Source organism: Belonocnema kinseyi, chromosome 7, assembly GCF_010883055.1.
Source record: "Belonocnema kinseyi isolate 2016_QV_RU_SX_M_011 chromosome 7, B_treatae_v1, whole genome shotgun sequence".
Lineage (NCBI taxonomy): Eukaryota > Metazoa > Arthropoda > Insecta > Hymenoptera > Cynipidae > Belonocnema > Belonocnema kinseyi.
The window spans coordinates 1,056,770-1,077,708 of record NC_046663.1 but is presented as its reverse complement, the minus strand read 5'-3'; the positions used below and the strand labels follow the sequence as shown (position 1 = coordinate 1,077,708).

General features: G+C 25.2%; 1 protein-coding gene across 1 annotated transcript in view; it reads left to right on the top strand.

Moving 5' to 3' along the window:
• The first annotated feature begins 195 nt into the window (after positions 1–195).
• LOC117175871 overlaps positions 196–20,939 on the top strand; it is a 25,122-nt gene continuing 4,378 nt past the window's right edge. Inside the window, exons 1-6 of the mRNA XM_033365673.1 lie at positions 196–607; positions 7,326–7,549; positions 7,641–7,811; positions 11,721–11,963; positions 20,246–20,578; positions 20,665–20,819. Of these exons, the coding sequence (XP_033221564.1) occupies positions 439–607; positions 7,326–7,549; positions 7,641–7,811; positions 11,721–11,963; positions 20,246–20,578; positions 20,665–20,819 (1,295 nt within the window). The 5' untranslated portion in view covers positions 196–438. The remainder of the gene's footprint in view (positions 608–7,325; positions 7,550–7,640; positions 7,812–11,720; positions 11,964–20,245; positions 20,579–20,664; positions 20,820–20,939) is intronic.

The window sequence follows — 20,939 nt, the reverse complement described above, 5'->3', positions numbered from 1 at the left end:
TTCCTAATTTTTTTATGTATTTTTCAAATTTGTATATTTCCTTTTTCCCGCGATTTTCTCTTGCCATCTAGTGACGAAAGAGCGAGCCTATAGTCGCTCGTATCACGGTAAACTCTCCCACTGGGAAAATATACATGTGTATTAATAGAGGAATCTGGGGTTTTGTGACGGCCCTGAAATAATATTGGAAGAGGGGGAGGGGCTAGAGTCTAGAGTTGAAAACCGTTTTGGCTTTGGAGTTGCGTTGCGTTGGTCGTTGGGGAACATTTGGGAATATTGGAGAAGTAGGGAGGGAAGTCTGAAAATCCAAAGGCTCCAAAGAGTGATCCTGGTTGTGTTGTCGGCCATTGCTAGGGATAACAGTGAAAAAACTATTTGGTGATTTCGTGTTACGATTTTGGGTATTCCAGGATTGGAATTTCAAACTTGATTTCGACCATGGAGGACGGCAAGTATGTCCAGGTTGATGAAAAAACGATTATATTGCAGTCCAATTCGTCTGAGATGCAACCAAGGCTCACGCCGACAGGAAAAATTAGCTATGCGAAAACTAGAGTCTACACTCAACGGTACCGCAAAGAGTGGGAATTCATGTCCGATTTCAAAGGTATTTTTTTCCAACTTTCTCGATATTTTTCAACGCACTCTATATTTTCCCACCTGATCTGGGGTTTCTCAGTTGGTAGATTTTCTTTTATCGTCTGTAAATGCGTGCATACGTGTAAGTGCAGAAGTTCGGAATCAGTCGCAGAAGAACCCCTGCGGCCGAATATTTTCGCGCCAAATACGAAGTCACTAGAATTCTTTCATTTGATTAATTTTGAAAGACATATAGAACAAGTGTTAGAACATTTTTTCGTGTATGAAAAAAATTGTTTTTCTTGTATTTGTACTAAAAAATCGCCATTTTTATTATATTTTTTTGTATAGGGCAGGGTGTCAAAAAAGTGTTTTTGAATTTTGTAAGTATTTTTTCTTTTTCTTAGTTTTAACTGATTTCGTATTGAAACCTTTATCACGCTTCTGTCAGGCCGTTTAAGGTCTGAAAACGAACTTTTTAAATTTTCAATTTAAAAAAAACTAGACCAATCAAACGCTCTTACGCCTAGAAAATATTTTTTATTCCTAAATTTTATAAAATCAAAAAAATTTAGAGACATTTTCCGGCCTAGAATACGAAAGTTTATAATTTTATTAAAATTAATGGTCTGAAGTGGCTGAACATTAATAAATTAAAAATAATTATACATGGTTATAGAAAAGAAATTTTAAATTTCGAAAAGCACAAAAATACAACATTTTTATACTTAAAATATTTCTATACTATTTTTAAATTTTCAATCAAATAATTGAATTTTCAAGTGAAAAAAAAAAAATTTTAAACCAGAAATCGAATATTTAATGAAAATATTTACAATAAATTTACATTTTTAACCGTGGACTTTTCAGGTTGATTGATAAATTAAAAAAAAAGTAAATATAAATTTTCAGGAAAAAGTTTATTTTTCAACCAAATAGTTGAATTTTTAACTAAGCTGATGAATTTTCAAGCAAAACGGTTAAGTTTCTACAAAAAGGGCGATTTTTTCTAACAATATAATTGAATTCAGAAGTAAAAAAGAAAAAATAAATATTTTAAATAAATTGTTAAAAAAAATAATTCTCAAGAGAATAGTTAAATATTTCACAAAACTATTAACTTTTTAACCCGAAAATATGAATTTTCAGTAAAAAAAACAACTTAATTTACAACCAAATAGTAGAATTTTCAACTAAAAAGGTAAAGTTTCCAACAAGAAGGTTAATTTTCTACAAAAAGGACCATTTTTTCAGACAAATAATTGAATTTACAAAAAACTAGTTTCAATAAAGCAGTTAAATAGTTAATATTTGAACCGAAAATGATTTAAACTCCAAATAAAAAAATATTTTGATTCAACGAAAAAAAAGCGTATTTTCAAAAACCAAAATATTAAATGTCCACCTAAAGAGATACATTTTTAAAGGGGAAAGAGAAAGATCAAGAGAAATTGTTCGGCTAAGAAAGAAAAAAAAATGAAACCAGATTGTTTATTTTTAAGCCTAAAAAAATGAATTTTCAACAGAACTGTTAAATTTTGAACCCTGAATGAATTTTGAAGAAAAAAAGCACCTTTTTTTTAGACCAAATAATGAAAATAGATTTATTTTCAATAAAATCGTTGCTTTTTTAAACAAAGTAAAATTAAGTTTCTACCATAAAAGATTAATTTTCATACCAAACAGGTAAATTTTCAACCAGAATTGAATATTCAATCAAGAAAGATTTTTCAGTCAAGAAAGAAAAAAAATTCTTAATTTCATTTAATTTTTAATTAAATAACGCTTTTTATACAATTATGGGTAAAAATTCGAAATTCCAAATTTTGTACGTCAACCTGTATAAATATTTCTATTTTCTTGTTTATTGAAAATAGTTTCTTTATTAATTTGCACAAAAAATTGTGTTTTTTTCCAAACTCTACCACCATATTTCTTCCTTTTTGTAAGAATTCTAAAATTTTATTTTATTTCGAATAAAATTGTTTAAAAGTAAAGCTGGATCGTTTTAGGTCTAAAAATTATTTTTCTTAGTTAAAAATTAAAAAAAAAACGCAAACTTAAAACTGAAAAATTAGCTTACGTCTAGAAAATATTATTTGTTTATTGATAAACAAGATCTACATTTTATGAAACCAAAAATGTGTATTTTTAGCGTATTTCAAAATCCAAAATTTTTTGTTGTCCGGCATAAATATTTTTAATTTATTCCTCGTGGAGAATATTTTCTTTATATTGTAGAAAAAATCCTGTGCATATTATTTCAGGAAAAAAATGTTCAGAGGCTATTAATTTTTATTGAAATTACAAATTTTCGTGTTCTAAGTCTGGCAATATCTTCAAACTTGTTTTTCATTCATGTGGGCTTATCCGCACGCGTGTCTCCACCATGCGCGCATCGTGTGCACATCAGGTTATCTGGGATGATTCCAGATCTCTGAAACCTTAAAATAAATTGAAATAAATGCCAAATTATGATTCTATTTTTTTGAAGACTTGAACAATATTTAAAGTGACCGCTAGACCAGGAATTGATCGTAAATTTATTTTTTTTTTCAGGATTTTACAAATTTTAGACAAAAATATGTTCAATTTAGATTTCAACCTTTTTTAAAATAATTATTTTAATTTTAATTTTTGTTAATTATGATGTTATTCAGTTTAGAATGCGCCATTCAAAAATATTTCACTTAAAAAAGTTTTCTATTTTAGATTTTGAATTTTTAAGCGTACATTCGAGTTAAAAGAGTTTTAAAATTCAATTTTCAAAATTGAAACAATTAAAAATTAGAAGCATTTAAAATCGAAGTTTTTTTCTAAAAATTCACAATTTTAGAATTTCTAGATTTTAACGTTAAAAATTAAACTGTTTCAGTTGGATAGTCTGCAGGAAATGTGAACGCCCTATTAAAACTTTATAAAATATTTTTAATTTAAAAATAAGTTTAAAATAATATATTCATACTTAAAGGCTTTGATTCAATTTCAAACTAAACGATTCCATTTTTAAGCCATTCAATTTGAAATTTGTTAGTTAAGAATAAGAACAATTACTGAATATTTAGAAATATCTGTCTGTTCATTTAAAATCAGTAATTATTAATTAAATATTCATAACTAAACTTTGAAATTTACAATTTTATTTTTCTATTTAACAAAATTAAATTTGTTAGTCAAAATGTTGAATTTTATTATTAGAAAAAATTCGAGTAATTTGATGAAATATGTATAAGATTTTAAAACATTCAAAATTATTTTAAAATTGGAAAAAAATGTAAAATATTTGACCAAAAATTTAGAAGCTTCCTAGGAATTTTAACAGACTTTGAAAGAATAATAACATTTTTTAATATTTCTAGGAAAATTGAAAATGATTTTTTATTTTGAAAAATTATTTGAAATTCGAGTAATTTAAAAAGATATTTCGAAGTTGTGAAAAAATCTTTAAGAACATTTTTAAATTTGAAAGAACATGTATATGCTTCAATTTCTTAAAATAAAATTTTGAAGAATTTTAAGGATGTTTAAGCTATTTAAAATAAAAATAATTTAACTTTTAATTTTAACAGAAAATTTTCAATCTTTTACAAATTTATAGTTGGAGATGAAATTTATGTAGAATAATAATAATAATAATAATAATAATAATAATAATAATAATTTTGACTTGGAACCCGGGATTTTTTTATTTTAACAAATGCCGAGCTGGAACAGGAAATTTTTTAATAGAGTGAATTCTAATTTTAAGTTGGATCGGGATATTTTCGAAAAAAAAAAATTATCAATTGGAACAGGGAATTTTACAGAAAAATTCAAATTTTTAGTTAAAACCGAGAATTTTCGAAAAGAAATAAAATTCCGAATTGAAACATAAAATTTTTCCAAAGAATTCTAATTCTCAGTTGAAACAGGAAATTTTCAAATTTTAATCAATTCTGAGTTGAAACTGGCATTGTTCCGAAAAAATTATAATTTTTCTTGGAAGAAGGAATGTTAAAATTTAAATAAATTCCGAACTGGAACAGGGAAATTTTTAATATAATTAATTCTAATTCCCAATTGAAACGAAATATTTTCGAAAATTAATTAAAATTATGAATTGGAACAGGGATTTTTTCAGAAAAATTCTAATTCTTAGCTGAAACGGAGAATTTTTGAGAAGGAATAAAATTTCGGATTTATAAAAGAAATTTTCAATTTTTAACCAATTCTAAGTTGGAACTGAAATTTAAAAGAATAAAATTCCGGATTTGAACAGGGAATTTTAAATTTTTAACCAATTTTGAGTTGGAACTGGAATTTATCCAGAATAATAATTATTCTGAGTTGGAACCGGGAATTTTCAAATTTTAACAAATTCCGAATTGAGTACTGGAAAGTTTCGAAAAAGAACAAAATTTTTAGTTGGAAAAAGACATTTTTTCAAAGAATTGTGTTTCTTAGTTGAAACGGGAAATTTTCAAATTTTAGTCAATTCTAAGTTAAAACTGGTAATTATCCAAAAGAATTATAATTTTTCTTGGAACAGGAAATGTTAAAATTTAAAGAAATTCAGAGCTGGAACAGGGTTTTTTTTAATATAATTAATTCTAATTCCAAATGGAAACGGAATATTTTCGAAAAATAATTAAAATTATGAATTGAAACAGGCAATTTTACAGAAAAAATTCTGATTTTTAGTTGAAACGGAGAATTTTCAAAAAGGAATAAAATTCCGGATTTGAACAGGGAATTTTAAATTTTTAACCAATTTTTATTTGGAACTGGAATTTATCCAGAGTTGGAACAGATAATTTTTTAATAGAATGAATTCTAATTCAAAGTTGAAACGGAACAGTTTGGAAAAAAATTAAAATTATAAATAGAAACAGGGAATTTCACCAAAAGTTCTAATTTTTGGTTGAAACGGAGAGTTTTTGAAAAGGAATGAAATTCGGAATTGGAACAGGAAACGTTTTCAAATAATACTAATTCTGAGTTGAAACGGGATATTTTCGGAAAAAAAAATAAAATTATGAATTGAAACAGGGAATTTGACCAAAAATTATGATTTTTAGTTGAAACGGAGAGTTTTTGAAAAGCAATGAAATTCGGAATTGGAACAGAAATTTTTACAAAGAATTCTAAGTTGAATTTAAATAAATTCCGAGCTGGAGAAGGGGAAATTTTTAATAGAATGAATTCTAATTCTAACTTGAAACGGAATATTTTCAATTAAAAAAAAATAATTAAAAAAAACTGAATTGGAACAGGGAATTTTAAAGAAAAATTCTAATTTTTAGTTGAAACGGAGAGTTTTCGAAAAGGAATAAAATTCGGAATTGGAACAGGAAATGTTTAATTTTTAACTACTTTTGAGTTGGAACTGGAATTTATCCGAAAGAATTATAATTTTTCTTGGAACAGGAAATGTTAAAATTTAAAGAAATTCAGAGCTGGAACAGGAATTTTTTTATTAGAATGAATTATAATTCTAAGTTGAAACAGGATATTTTAGAAAATAATTAAAATTATTAATTGAAAGAGGGACTTTTACAGAAAAATTCTGATTTTTAGTTGAAACGGAGAATTCTCAAAAAGGAATAAAATTTCGGATTTGAACAGGGCATTTTTAATTTTAACCAATTTTGAGTTAGAACTGGAATTTATCCAGGAGAATAATATTTTCGAATAGAAAATAGAATTATTTAAACAAAATTATAGTTCTGGGTTGAAAGGAGATATTTTCGAAAAATGCAAATTATGAATTGGAACAGAGAATTGGACGGAAAAATTATCATTCTTACAATTATTTGAAATGAAGAATTTTTGAAAAGAATTAAAATTCAGGATTTGATCAGAAAATTGTTGGAAAAGCATTAAAAATCTGGATTTAAACACGGAATTTCCATTTTCATGCAATTCTGAGTCTGAACTGGACTTTATCCAGGAGAATAACAATTCTGAATGGAAAATTGAATTTTTCAAACAAAATTATTAATCTGGGTTGAAACGAGATATTTTCAAAAAAGTTTAAATTATTGATTGGAACAGGAAATTTGACGTAAAGGTTCTAATTCTTAGAATTAGTTGAAATGAAGGATTTTCGAAAAGAATTAAAATTCTGGATTTGAACAGAACATTTTTTGAAAAGCGTTAAAAATCTGGATTTAAACAGGACATTTTTAATTTTTTTTTCCAATTCTTAGTTTGAACTGGAATTTATCCAGGAGAATTTTTTCAGTAAATTTTTCCATTTTTAATTAATTCTGTGCTGAAAGTAGAATTTCAAATTTCTTAAAATAATACAATTTTGCAAATTTTTTAATGCATTAACTAATTCTTCAATTTAGAGCATTGAAAATAATGACGTGGATTTACATTTTTGAACTGAATTTGAATCTTTGAAGTTTAAAATTACTAAAAGTTTGAAATTTCTAATTTGGCAATTTAATTGCATTTTCATTTCAATTTGTTCAGATGAAAAATTGTAGGGTGTTCCATTTTACACGTGTAAATTATTGATAATTGTAATACAAAATTGTCGAATGAAACAACATTTAAATTTCAATTTATAAAAATGTAAAATGTGCAGTTCAGGTTTTTGTGACATCAAATGGACAATTTTTTGGTTTCATATTTCGATTTTTTAAATGTCATTGCCCGTAAAAAAATGTTTGCGAACCGGGAAATGACTGGGAATGTAATTTGATTATTTTTGATTAAAACGGCCAGCCTGAATATTGCACAATTTTCTGTTCGGCCAGGATGGTTAACATCAGTAGCGCATGAACCGACCCGAGCCTTTTGCAAATACTGTAAAAAAGATTTGCACGCTCATCGGCTTTCCTTATTGAAACACATGTGTACAATGAAACATCAGAGATCGGCTTTAATGTACCACAACGCGATGATCGTGAAGAGGAAAGACACTGACAAGAATTCGATGGAACTCGACGAGAACGATTTCAGCGAACTTGAAGACGAATTGGTTCTTATTTTTTTTCATTTTCTGACATTTACAAATATTCTCACATAATGTGGAAATGACTGACGAAAAACGATGTAATTATTGAGTGTAGGGGGAGGAGGAGGAGGAGGAGGAGGAGGGAGGAGAAATTGAGTTCACGGTCGAGGATGATGCCGAGTTGGAGGAAGACTCAAACTTCCCGGAACACAAGTACGCGCGGGATGTCAGCGACGAAGATGTGACTCAAAAGACTCTGCTTAAAAGAATTAAAGTGGAGATGACGGTACGATAACTATACTCTATTCCCTATGGCCTATACTCTAATCCCCGAGAGAGTAGAATATTCTCCGTCTATGGGCGGACCCACTTGGGTCCACTTTGCGCAGCTGTTGAAGCATTTCTTAAAGAAATTTGAACCGCCTGATCCCTGAACATCATAAAAAAAATAGGTGCAAGCTTCAATATTGGAGACTTTTATCGAGGCAAATACTTTTTTGACAGTGTCTCCACGAAAATTCGTAAAAATGCGCGGCTCCAGATTATTCTCTCGGGGAATAGAGTATAGATTGTAGAAGCATTAAGATAAATATGATCCATGTATTATACCTTTGAGATGAGTTTAAAGTGCAACCTCAGCTATTACTAAAAATTCATACAATTTTTAGTTAACAAATATTGTTTACCCTTTTTTTAGACAAAAAAATTCGGTTTATTTTTCAATCATTTTGTTACGAATTTTACAGAAAATGTTGCATAATTTGCAGAAGTTTTGTCATTATAGCGAAAAAAATTCCAGGAAATTGAATATGAATATTTACAATTTTTGAAAATTGGCAGATTATTTTTTTTATTGACAAAATGTGACTCCGACCTGGAAATGTCAGGGAATTTTTTCGGGAGCGTGTTTATTTTTTCTTTAAATATCAATATGAAATTTAATTAAATTGATTCTTTATTTGTAAAAATAGCTATTGCTGTATTTAACTATTTTGTTGAATTTTTTTTATTAATTTTTTTTTAACCGGAAAATTTAACTATTCTATTTTCGGTTAAAATTGATAGTTTTTAGTTGAAAATTCAAGTATCTCGTTGAAACTGCATGTATTTTGTTGGAAATTTACGAGTTTCTTTGCAATATTTTCTTTCTTATTGACAGAAAAAATCTTTTTTAAGATAAAAAGGCAACTCATGTTGAAAATACATCTTTTTTAGTTGAATTAAAATATTTTTTGATTGAAATATCAATTACTGCATTTTTGGTTTAAAATCCTTTTTTTAATGAACATTTAATTTAGAGGTTAAATAAAAATGTGATAAAAATTATTTTTTATTTAAAGTTCATCATGTCAAATGAAAATTTATCTCTTTGTTTGAAAACCGAGATATTTTGTTGAAAATTCGTTTTTTCTTTAGCTGTAAATGAATTTTCTCACTCGAACTATTTTGTAGAAAATGAGTTTTTTTTTTAATTAAATTTTTTGTAACTGAAAATGTAATTATTTCAGTTGAATACTGCATCATTTAAATAAAAATTTATCTCTCTAGTTGTATATACGTTAATTTTTGTAATTAAAATCTAGCTCTATAATTTTTGGATGACAATTTATCTTTTGTATATAAAAATTAATGTATTTTGTTGATGAATCGTCCTTTTTAAGTAAAAAATTAATCTTCTTTGATTAAAAATTCATCTTTTTGGGTAAAAATCTCCACTTTTAAATGGAATTTTTTTCCCTTTTAGTTGAAAAATTGTCTTTTTTTTATTTAAAAATTCAACTGTTGTTTAAAATTAATGTATTTTGTTGATAAATCGTCCTTTTTAAGTAAGCAATTAATCTTCTTGATTGAAAATTCATCTTTTTGGTTAAAAAATTAACTACATTCCAGTTAAAGATTTAACATTTTATTTGAAAATTCTTTTTTTTTTTTTTTTTGAAATTGCGTTATTACATTTTTGATTAAAAATAAATATTTTTTAATTGAAAATCCGTCTATTTGGTTGTTAATTTGCCCTTTTAAGTTGAAAATTTGCACTTTTAATTGAAAATTCGCCCTTTTTAGTTGAAAAATGGTCTTTTTTTTAATTTAAAAATTCAACTCTTGTGTAAAATGCATGCATTTTGTTGATAAACCGCCCTTTCTAAGAAAAAATGAATCTTCTGATTTGAAAATATCTTTTTTATGTTAAAAATTCAAGTATTCTAGTTAAATATTCATCATTTTATTTGAAAATTAATCTTTTTTGTTAAAAATTCTACTATTCTAGTTGAAAATGCATCACTGTTTAAAAATGCAACTATGCTTTTAAGCATTGTTTTGGTTTTTCTTAATTTTAATTTGTTTTTACTGAAAATGTAACTATTCCAATTAATTATTCTATTATTATTATATATTTATATAATTGGCAATTTGTCTCAAAAATTCGTCTTTTTTGGAAATTGTTAACGTGGATTTATATTTTTGGAATTTAATCTGAATCTTTGAACTCTATAATTTATAAAAGCTCTAAATTTTACAGTTTATCTGCATTTCATTAAAAAAATTTCAATTGAAAAGTGTTAGTACCTTCCATTTCATACGTGTAAATTTAATTTGTTGTTTATTACTTTAAATGGAAAAATGTTTAGAATAGAGTTCGATTTTTAAAATTTCATTGACCGTGAAAAATGTCTGCGAACCGGGAAAAAACCGTGAAATGACCGGAAATTTTTTTTCTTTGATTAAAACAGCCACCCTGCAAAATGTTCAATTTTAAATCCGAATTACGTACAAGTTTAATACATGCAAAATTTTATGAGACTATTTTTCAAATTTGTGACACTGCAAAGTGTATTCCCAGTAAACATGTTTGCAGAACAGATCTATAACTGTTCTAGAACACAAAAGAACTTGTTCTAGAACAGGTTAGTAACAGGTTACGAACATGCGAGTAACTGTGTCATCCCCCATACGCTAGAATAATTCTGTAGCAGTTCTAGAACGCTGTGAAATACGATCTGTAACATTTCTAAAACAACTCTAGAACTCGGTTGCCAGTCTTGTGTAACAATTCTGTAACAGATCTAGAACTCTGTGGCAACTTATCTGTAACATTTCTAGAACAATTTTAGAACTGAATTGCAAATGTTGTATAACAAAGACATAACAGATCGAGAACGCTGCGCTGTGACAATCGCTCTCCAACATTTCTAGAACAGTTCTAGAACAGTTCTAGAACTTAATTACAATTGTTGTATAACAAATATGTAACAGATGGAGAACGCTGCGCTGTGACAATTGATCTGTAACATTTCTAGAACAATTCTAGAACAATTTTAGAACTGAATTGCAAATGTTGTATAACAAATTTGTAACAGATGGAGAATGCTGCGCTGTGACAATTGCTCTGTAACATTTCTAGAACAATTCTAGAACAATTTTAGAACTGAATTGCAAATGTTGTATAACAAATTTGTAACAGATCTGGAACGCTGTAACAGCCGATCTGTTCAAGAACAAACTCGGAACAAAAGTTATAGAACTTCTGTGAATGGTCAGTTCTGAAACAGTTACGTAACAACTGTTCTGAAACAGTTATTAATCTTTGTCTCTGAATTTTCTGGAACATATTTGTAACATGGTTCTAGAACTTCGATATAACAAGACTAAGGCAGAGTTCTAGAACAAACTTGGATCAAATTTAACAGAACGTCTGTGATTGTTTAGTTCTAGAACAATAACATAACAGTTGTTCTAAAACAGTTATTAATCTTTGTTCCTAATTTTTTCTAGAACACACTTGCAAAAGGGTTCTAGAACTTCGATATAACACTATTACAGCACAGTTCTAGAATAAACTTGAAACAAATATTATAAAAAGTCTGCGATCAGTTTGTTATAGAAGAATTTCATAAAAACTGTTACAGAACAGTGCTGTCACATAGTTTGCGAATTGTTCTCCCACAATTTTGTCACATTATTCTAGAACACAGTTAACCTTTTTGTTCTAGAACAATTATGTCACCATCTTGTGACAAATGTTATAGAACACAGTTCCTTTTTTGATCTGGAACAGTGACATAGCTTGTTTGCTCTGTAAAGAATAACGGAAATGCGGAAAGAGTAAAGTGAATGAATGAACTCTTAGATTTTTATAGATTATTATTTAATTCGTCATATTATGAAACAAAAATAAATAAATAAAAAAATGTAGCAGGATATAAAACGTGATAAATTGGCCGAAGCAATGGCACATGTGCATGGAGAAACGTTGGAAGAAAATCCAGAAGATGTTCAATTGAACATGGACGTTGTTTCGGAAACTGTGGAAACATCCGAGCTCTCGGAAGACATCAGCCATCATCTCGCAGAAAGTGAAAATCCAATGGAATCCATTGAGGTGGAGCATCAAATCATTGAGGAACAATCTTCCGAAAACGAGGAGTTGATACCCCAGGTAAAGAAACAGAAACAAATAAACAAACAATAAATAAATAACTACCTATCCAAAAAAAGAAACGATTTAATGATTGGTTTAGTCTCTTTTTTTTAGGATTCGATCATCTTCTGAATCGAAATTTATTTTATTGGAATTATTTCGATCGAAGAATTTTTTGAGAGCTGATTCAAGCCAATTTTTATTATTTTAATCCGATTTTTGATTCTGAATATTTACTGGATTCGATTGAGCGCTACTTCAAATATTTTTTATTAATGAGGGCCGAGCTCGCATTTCGTTAAGAATTAAATTATTTGGTTGCAAATTAATACATTTTGTGTAAAATTTATTCTTTTTTGGTAGAAAATTAATATTTTTCATTGAAAATTAAACTATTCTACATATTTTTTACTGAAGATATTCAACTCTTGGATTGAAAATTCAACTATTACGTTAAAAATTACATTAAAAATTTTAATGTGTGGTTGAAAATTCATTTCTTGGATAAAAGATTATTTTTTTTAGTTAAAAATTAATGGTCTTCATTAAAAAAAAATTTTTTTAATTTTTTTTATAGAAGTTTAATCTATTTGGTACAAAATTAATTTTTATGATTGAAAATTGAACTATTTCTTTGAAATTTTATTTTATTAACTTAAAAACTTATTTCTCCAGTTGAAAATTTAACTATTCTATTTTTTTATAAATACATTTATTTTGTTGAAAATTGCATTTAAAGTTAAAATTTTTGATTGAAAATTCATTTATTTTGTTAAAAATTATTCTATTTTAGAAAATTAACTTTTTGGATAAAAAGTTCAACTACTAATTTTAAAATTCTATTAAGAATTAGAAAATTTCGTTCAAATTTAATTAATTTTGTGAAAATTTAATCTTTTTTAATAGAAAATTAATATTTTTGCTTGAAAATTAGTTCATTTATTGAAAATTAATTTTCTAAACTAAAAATGTAAGTTAATGTTCTATCGATTTAAAAAAAAATTAATCCTTTTGAGAGAAAATTGATTTGTACGGTTGGAAATTAAACTATTAAAAAAAAAAAAAGAAAAAACTTCGGGTGCAAAAACATATTTCACTAACTTAAAATTAGACAATTACGTTCCAAATTGCATTAAAAATGTTAATTTGTGGTTGAAAATTCATTTCTTTGAAAAAAAAATTATTTTTTAAATTAAAAATTAATGTTCTTCACTAAAAATTTACTGTCCAAATTTTGCTTTAATAAAAGTTTAGTCTGTTTGGTAAAAAAAATTGATTAGCTTCATTGAAAATTAAACGATTCTAATTTTTTTTCGTAAATTCATTTATTTTATTTAAAATTTCATTTTTTTATTAGAAAATTGACGTTTTGGTTGAAATTGCATTAAAAATTAAATTGTTATGTTGGAGACTGATTTATTTTGTTAAAAAATATTCTGTTTTGTTAAAAAATTAATGTTTTGAATTAAAATTCTGTTAATAATAAAAATATTCGGTTGAAATTTAACGCATTTTGTGTAAAAAAAATTTTCTTTTGGTATAAAATTAATATTTTTACTTTAAAATTAGTTCTTTTATTGAAAATTAATTTTTTTTTTAAATAAATATGTGACTAAATGTTTTGTGGATTTAAAGGAAAATTAATCTTTTTGATAGAAAAATTAATTTGTTAGGTTGAGAATGAAACTATATTTTTTTAAACAAATTTTTTGGTCCAAATACTTATTTCTCTGTCTGAAAATTAAACTATTCTACAAATTTTTGCTTGAAAATTTATCTTTTTTATTTGTAAGTTCAATTATTACGTTGAAAATTCAATTGAAAATTCTAATATGTGGTTGAAAATTCATTTCTTTGATAAAAAATCATTTTTCTAATTGAAAATTAATGTTCTTCACTAAAAATTTATTCTGCAAATTTTGTTTGAATAAAAATGTAATCTGTTTGGTAAAAAAAATTGATTTTCTTTCATTGAAAATTAAACTAATTCGTTAGAATTTTATTTTATTAGCTTAAAAATTTATTTTTTTAGCTGAAAATTAAACTCTTCTTTTTCTTTCTTGTTGAAAATTTGTGTTTTTTGTTAGAAAATTGACGTTTTTTTTAAATTGCATTTAAAATTAAAATATTTGGCTAAAAATTAATGCATTTTGTGGAACAAATTTTTTCTTTTGGTAGAAAATTAATACTTTTGTTTGAAAATTCGTCCTTTTATTGAAAATTAATTTTCTAAACTAAAAATGTAACTGAATATTTTTTCGATTTAAAAGAAAATGTATCTTTTTGATAGAAAATTGATTCGACGGTTGGAAATTATACTTTATTTTTTTTTTTTAACAGATTTTTTGGTTTAAAAACTTCTTTTTCTAACTGAAAGGTTTTTTTGACAAAAATTTAATCTGTTTGGTACAAAACTGGTTTGTGTGATTGAAAATTGAACTATTTCGTTCAAATTTTATTTTATTAGATTAAAAACTTATTTCTCCAGTTGAAAATTAAACTATTCTATTTTTTTAATGTAAATTCATTTATTTAATGAAAATTTGCGGTTTTTTTTTAAATTGACGTTTTGGTTGAAATGGTTTTAAAAATTAAAATGTTTTGTTGGAATTCAATTTATTTTGTTAAAAAGTATTCTATTTCGTTAGAAAATTAACATTTTGAATGAAAATTCAACTATTATGTTTAAAATTCTGTCAACAATTAAAATATTTGATTGAAATTTAATGCACTTTGTGTAAAATTTATTTTCTATTTTGATAGAAAATTAATATTTTTGCTTAAAGATTAGTTTTTTTTATTAAAAATTAATTTTCTAAACTAAAAATGTAACTGAATGTTCTATCGATTGAAAAAATTAATCCTTTTGATGGAAAATTGATTTTTACGGTTGAAAATTTAACTATTAAAAAAAAAACTGGGTCCAAAAACTTATCTCTCTTACTGAAAATTCAACAATTACGTTCCAAATTGCACTAAAAAATGCAATATGTAATCGAAGATTGATTTCTTTGAAAAAAAATTATTTTTTAAATTGAAAATTAATGTTCTTCACTATAAATTGATTGTCCAAATTTTATTCGAATAAAAATGTAATCTGTTAAGAAAATAATTTGCATAATTGAAAATTGAATTATTTCGATGAAATTTTATTTTACCTAATATTTTTGCTTGAAAATTAGTTTTTTTATTACCAATTAATTTTTTCGACTAAAAATTTTTGGATAAATACCAGTTTTAACTCAGAATTAATTAAAATTCGAAAATTTCTTGCTTCAACTCAGAATTATAATTCTTTGGAAAAATGTCCTCTTCCAATTCAGAACTTTGATCTTTTTCGAAAATTTCCAGTACTCGACTAGGAATTTGTTAAAATTTGAAAATTCCCGGTTCCAACTCAGAATAATTATTATTCTTGATAAATTCCAGTTCCAACTATAAATTTTTTAAACAATTGACAATTCCCTGTTCAAATTAAAATGTAATTTTTTAAATTTTAAATAGTTTAAAAATCCTTAAAATACTCCGAAACTTTATTTCACAACCTTTAAACATCTACAAGCGGTTTTACATTCTTTCAAATTATTTCAAATTATATGTTTTTTATTCTGCTAAATTAAAGAAATTTTCTGAAAATTTTCCACATTCATTTTTGAAAACTCTGTCAATCGTTATAAATCTTCTTAAATATTATCTTAAAATTAGTTTAAAATTAAATTAAAATTTTTAATTTAAATTAGTTTAAATATAGTTAAATTAAAATAATTAAAAAAGATAAAAATTGAACTAATTATTTAAAAAACGGTCAAGATCAAAGTTGAAAGATTTTTTTCCCCTACAAATTTGTAAAATTCCGGGTCAACAAATAAATTCCCGGTCATTTCTCTTTTTCTATTGAACAATTTTTAATTAAAAAATTACAATTAAATTTGCAGAAAATTTTGCCAAAAAAAAAATTCTTAAAATTTTTATGTATAAATAAAAATTGAACACTTGCTATTTTCTCGAAGAAATTAAAGCAATTTTAAGAGAAATGTAGAAGTTTTGAAAAGATTCAAAATTAATTTGAAACTTGAAATGATAGCTCAATTTAAAACAAAATGTAGATTTTTCAAGATTTAAAAAAGAATTTAGAATCTTTTTAAGAATTGTGAAAGACTTTAAAAGAATAAAAAATTTTCTTCAGATTCTTAGGAAAATTGAAAATGATTTTTCATCTTAAACAATTATTTTAACAGAATATTAAAGAAGGTTTTAAAAAATTATCATAAAAATTCTGGTGGATTTTGAGGACATTTTTAAAATTATTTAAACTTTTTCAACAAATAATAAGCGTTCAATTGTTATTTATACATTCAAATTCAACAATTTCATTTACAAGTTAAAAATTATCCAAAAAAATTTGGTTTCAATTTACTCGTCTTAAATGAAAAGTCAAATATTCGTAAATAGTCAATAATTATTCTTTTTCCTGATTCAAAAATTGGAAATTTAATGGGTTAGAAATGGAATATTTTTGACTAAAATAATATTTTCTTGAAGACGGAATTCTGAAATTTGAAATTTTGGAATTTTGAAATTGTCTAAATTAAAAATGTAAGCTTAAAAATAAAAGTCTAAAATGGAATTTTTTGTTAATGAAAGATTTTTGAATAGCGCATTCTAAATTTTTCTCAGTCTGGAAAATTAATTTGCAATAAAAAAACTAATTTTTCACCAAATAAATGAAATTTGAACCAAAAATATTAATTTAAAAAAAATAATTTTTAACTTGATAGTTGAATTTTCAAACAAAACGTTAATTTTCTACCAGAAAAAAAGAAAATAAATAAAATATGTAGAATAGTTTAATTTTCAACCGTAAAAAAATCAATTTTCTATTAATAAGATTAATTTATAAAAAATCGACAAAGTATTTCGTTACATTTTTAGTTAAGAAAATTAATTTTCAATAAAAGAACGAATTTTCAAACAAAAATATTAATTTTCTACCAAAAAAAGAATAAATTTGTTGAATTTTTATCCAAAACGTTAATTTTCTAACAAAAAAGAATAGTTTTTACCAAAACAAATCAATTTCCAACAAAAAATTTTAACTTTCAATGCAATTTCAACTAAAACGTAATTTTTTTTAGTAAATAAGTTAAATTTTCAACCAAATAAATAAATTTAAAAAAAAGAATAGTTCAATTTTCAATTATGCACATTAATTTTTTTTACCAAACAGATTAAATTTTTATTTAAACAAAATTTGGACAATAAACTTTTAATGAATAACAATAATTTTCAGTATAAAAAATAATTTTTTAACAAAGTGAAATTTACAGTTAAAAAAATTAATTTTCAATGGAAAAAATAACTAATTTTTGAGTCAAAGATGTATATTTTGAACCAAAAAGATTAAAAAAAAAAAAAAAATAATTTTTAACCTGATAGTTGAATTTTCTAACAAACTGTTAATTTTCTATCAGAGAGAAAAAAAAATAGATGAATTTTAAAGTAAAAAAGATACATTTTTAACAAAAAAAAATGTATATTTAAAATAGTTTAATTTTCAGCTAGAGAAATAAGTGTTTGGACCAACAAATTAAAAAAAAATAGTTTAATTTTCAAACGTAAAGTACCAATTTTCTATTAAAAAGATAAAATTTTTAAAAAATCGAGAAAAAGTGTATCTACATTTTTAGTTAAGAAAATTAATTTTCATTAAAAGAACCAATTTTCAAACAAAAATCTTAATTTACTACCGAAAAACAATAAATTTTCACAAAATGCGTTAAATATAAAATATTGTAATTCTTAATGGAATTTTAAAACTAATAGTTGAATTTTTATCCAGAAACTTTTTAATTCTTTAACCAATTCTTCCATTTAGACTTTAGAGCATTGGAAATTTGAATATGGATTTATATTTTTCAAATTGAGTCTAAAACTTTGAACTTTAAATTATTAAAAGTATAAATTTTGTAATTAATCATTTTAACTGCATTGAATTAAAAATTTTTCAGGTAAAAAATGTTAGGGCGTTTTATTTTATACGTGTAAATTATTGATAATTTGAATATAAAATTGTTGAATGAAACTACTTTTAAAGTTTAATTTTCAAAATTTAAAATTCAAGAGTTTCAGTTTGAGTGTTTTTATTTGCAGTTCAATTTTTATTCCCTCTGATGGAATAATTTTAAGATTTAGTGTTCGACTTTTTAATTTTATTGACCAGGAAAAAATGTTTGCGAACCGGGTAAATGACCGGTAATTTTTTTCTTTAATTAAAACGACCACACTATTTTGTCATAATAGAAAAATTTTTAATAATTTATAATTTTAAGTTTGAAGGTTAATTTAATAGTTTTATTAGCTTAAAATTATTAAAAATGAGTTAATTAAACTTTTAGATTCACAATCTACTAATAGAAACAAGGTTTTATTTATTTATATTTAATAAAAATACTTTTATTACTTAAAGTTTCAAAAATTTTAGTGCTTTAACACTTAGATAAATATAAAAAACTATTAAAGATTTAGTAATATATTTTAATTATTGAAAACGTTAAAAAATTATATTTAATTAACTTTTATAATTTCCGAGCTCGAGCAGGGAATTTTGTTAAAGAAAGAATTCAAAGTTGAAACGGGATATTTTCGGAAAAAATTAAAATTATGAATTGGAACAGGAATTTTTTTAGAAAAATTTTAATTCTTAGTTGAAACGGAGAATTTTTGAAAGGAATAAAATTCGGAATTGGAATAAAAAATTTTTCAAACGAATTCTAATTTTGAGTTGAAGCAAGAAATTTCCGAATTTTAATCAATTCTGAGTTGAAACTGGCATTTATTCAAAAGAATTATAATTTTTTCTGGAACAGGGACTTTTTAAATTTATATAAATTAAGAGCTGGAACAGGGATTTTTTTTAAAGAATGAATTCTAATTTTAAGTTGGATCGGAATATTTTCGAAAAATAATAAAAATTATGAATTGGAACAGGGAATTTTACCAAAAAATCTAATTTTTAGTTGAAACGGAGAATTTTTGAAAAGGAATAAAATTCGGAATTGGAACAGAAAATTTTTTAAAAGAATTGTAATTCTGAGTTGAAGCAGGGAAATTTTCGAGAAAAAAATTTTAATTTTGAATTGGAACAGGGCATTTTACAAAAAATTCGAATTCTTAGTTGAAATGGAGAATTTTTAAAAAAGAATAAAATTTCGTATTGGAACAAGGAATTTTCAATTTAAACCAATTCTGAGTTGAAACTGGTATTCATTCAAAAGAATTATAACTGTTTTTGGAAATGGACATTATAAAAATTTAGATAAATTCAGAGTTGGAACAGGGATTTTGTTTAAAAAATTAATTCTAATTTTAAGTTGGATCGGGATATTTTCGAAAAAAAAATAAAATTGTGAATTGGAACAGGGAATTTTACCAAAAAAATTCGAATTCTTATTTGAAACAGAGAATTTTCAAAAAGGAATAAAATTCCAGATTGGAACAAGGAATTTTCAATTTTAACCAATTCTGAGTTGAAACTGGTATTTATCGAAAAAAATTTATTATTTTTCTTGGAACAGGGAATGTTAAAATTTAATGAAATTGAGAGCTGGAGCAGGGCATTTTTTAATAGAATGAATTCTAAGTTGGATCGGAATATTTTCGAAAAAATTAAAATTATGAATTGGAATTTGTTACAGGCAATTTTACCAAAAAATTTAAATTCTTAGTTGAAACGGAGAGTTTTTAAGAAAGAATAAAATTCGGAATTGGAACAGGAAATTTTCCATTTTTAACCAATTCTGAGCTGGAATTAAAGTTCAAAACTGCTTAAAATGTTAGAATTTTGCAAATTTTTTAATTCATTGATTGATTCTTCAATTTGGAGCATTGAAAATGATAACGTGGATTTACATTTTTGGAACTGAATCTGAATTTAACAGCAATTAATTAAAAATTGTGAGTAGCTTTAATTTTATAATTAAAATAAAATCATTCATCACTTGAATACAATTTCTTTTTTTTTTTTAAATTAAAATAATAATAGAGACAAGATTTTCTTTTTTATATTTAACACAAATATTTTTATTACTTAAAATTTCAAAAATTTTAGTGCTTCAACACTTAGATAAATATAAAAAATTATTAGAGATTCAGTAATATATTTTAATTACTCAAAAATTAAAAAACATAATTTTGATAAAAAAATTCTATTTAATTAAATGATTATTGTTGAGGGTCCCGTAGCCAGAATCGGATCATAATTGATTGGTATCTTTTTTTTCTTTTTTTTTTTCTGTCAATAGGAGCTCGAATATGTAAATTCGGATATAACGAGGTCCGCTCCACTGAGCAGAATTGCCCTTCCCGGCAATAAAATCACAATTTCCGCTGCAAACGCGAAAACGTTTCTGCTGAGAAGTGGCGGGAAAGCCGTGACACTCTCTTCTGGAAAAGGGATAGGGACAGGGACACCCGGTACCCAATACGTTCTCAAAAAGTTCCAGGGAAAAGCTAACAACAACTCTCCTGCGAATGAGAAGAAACTGCCGCAAGTTTCGATTTCGCCGAAACCTGTCGCTGACAACAGTCAGTCTTCACTTGCTGCTGCAGAAGCGGGCACAAGTCAGGCGAAAAAAGTGAGTTGGTGGATGTTAAAAAATGAAAATATATTTTTTTTTTTTTTTTGCGAAATCGTGGCAATTCTGGAAAATTGATATTGCAGGTGGTGAAAGCGGGCAAGCCGATTGTGTGCTCGACTGTCAAGAAGCCGACAATTTCAACTCACGTCCTCGACATGGGCAAGGGACTTCCGATTGGAGGCTTGCAAGTCAGTCTCTACAAACTCTTGGACGGAAGGTGGACTTTTGTCAATGAATGGTGAGGATCTATAAAATTATTATTATTATTTAAAGAGGTTTTATAACGCTCTGGGTGGCCGCTCGACTCGGGAATTTGCAATGGGGGAGGGTCGGTAAAGCCGGTTTTTGGCCTAATTTA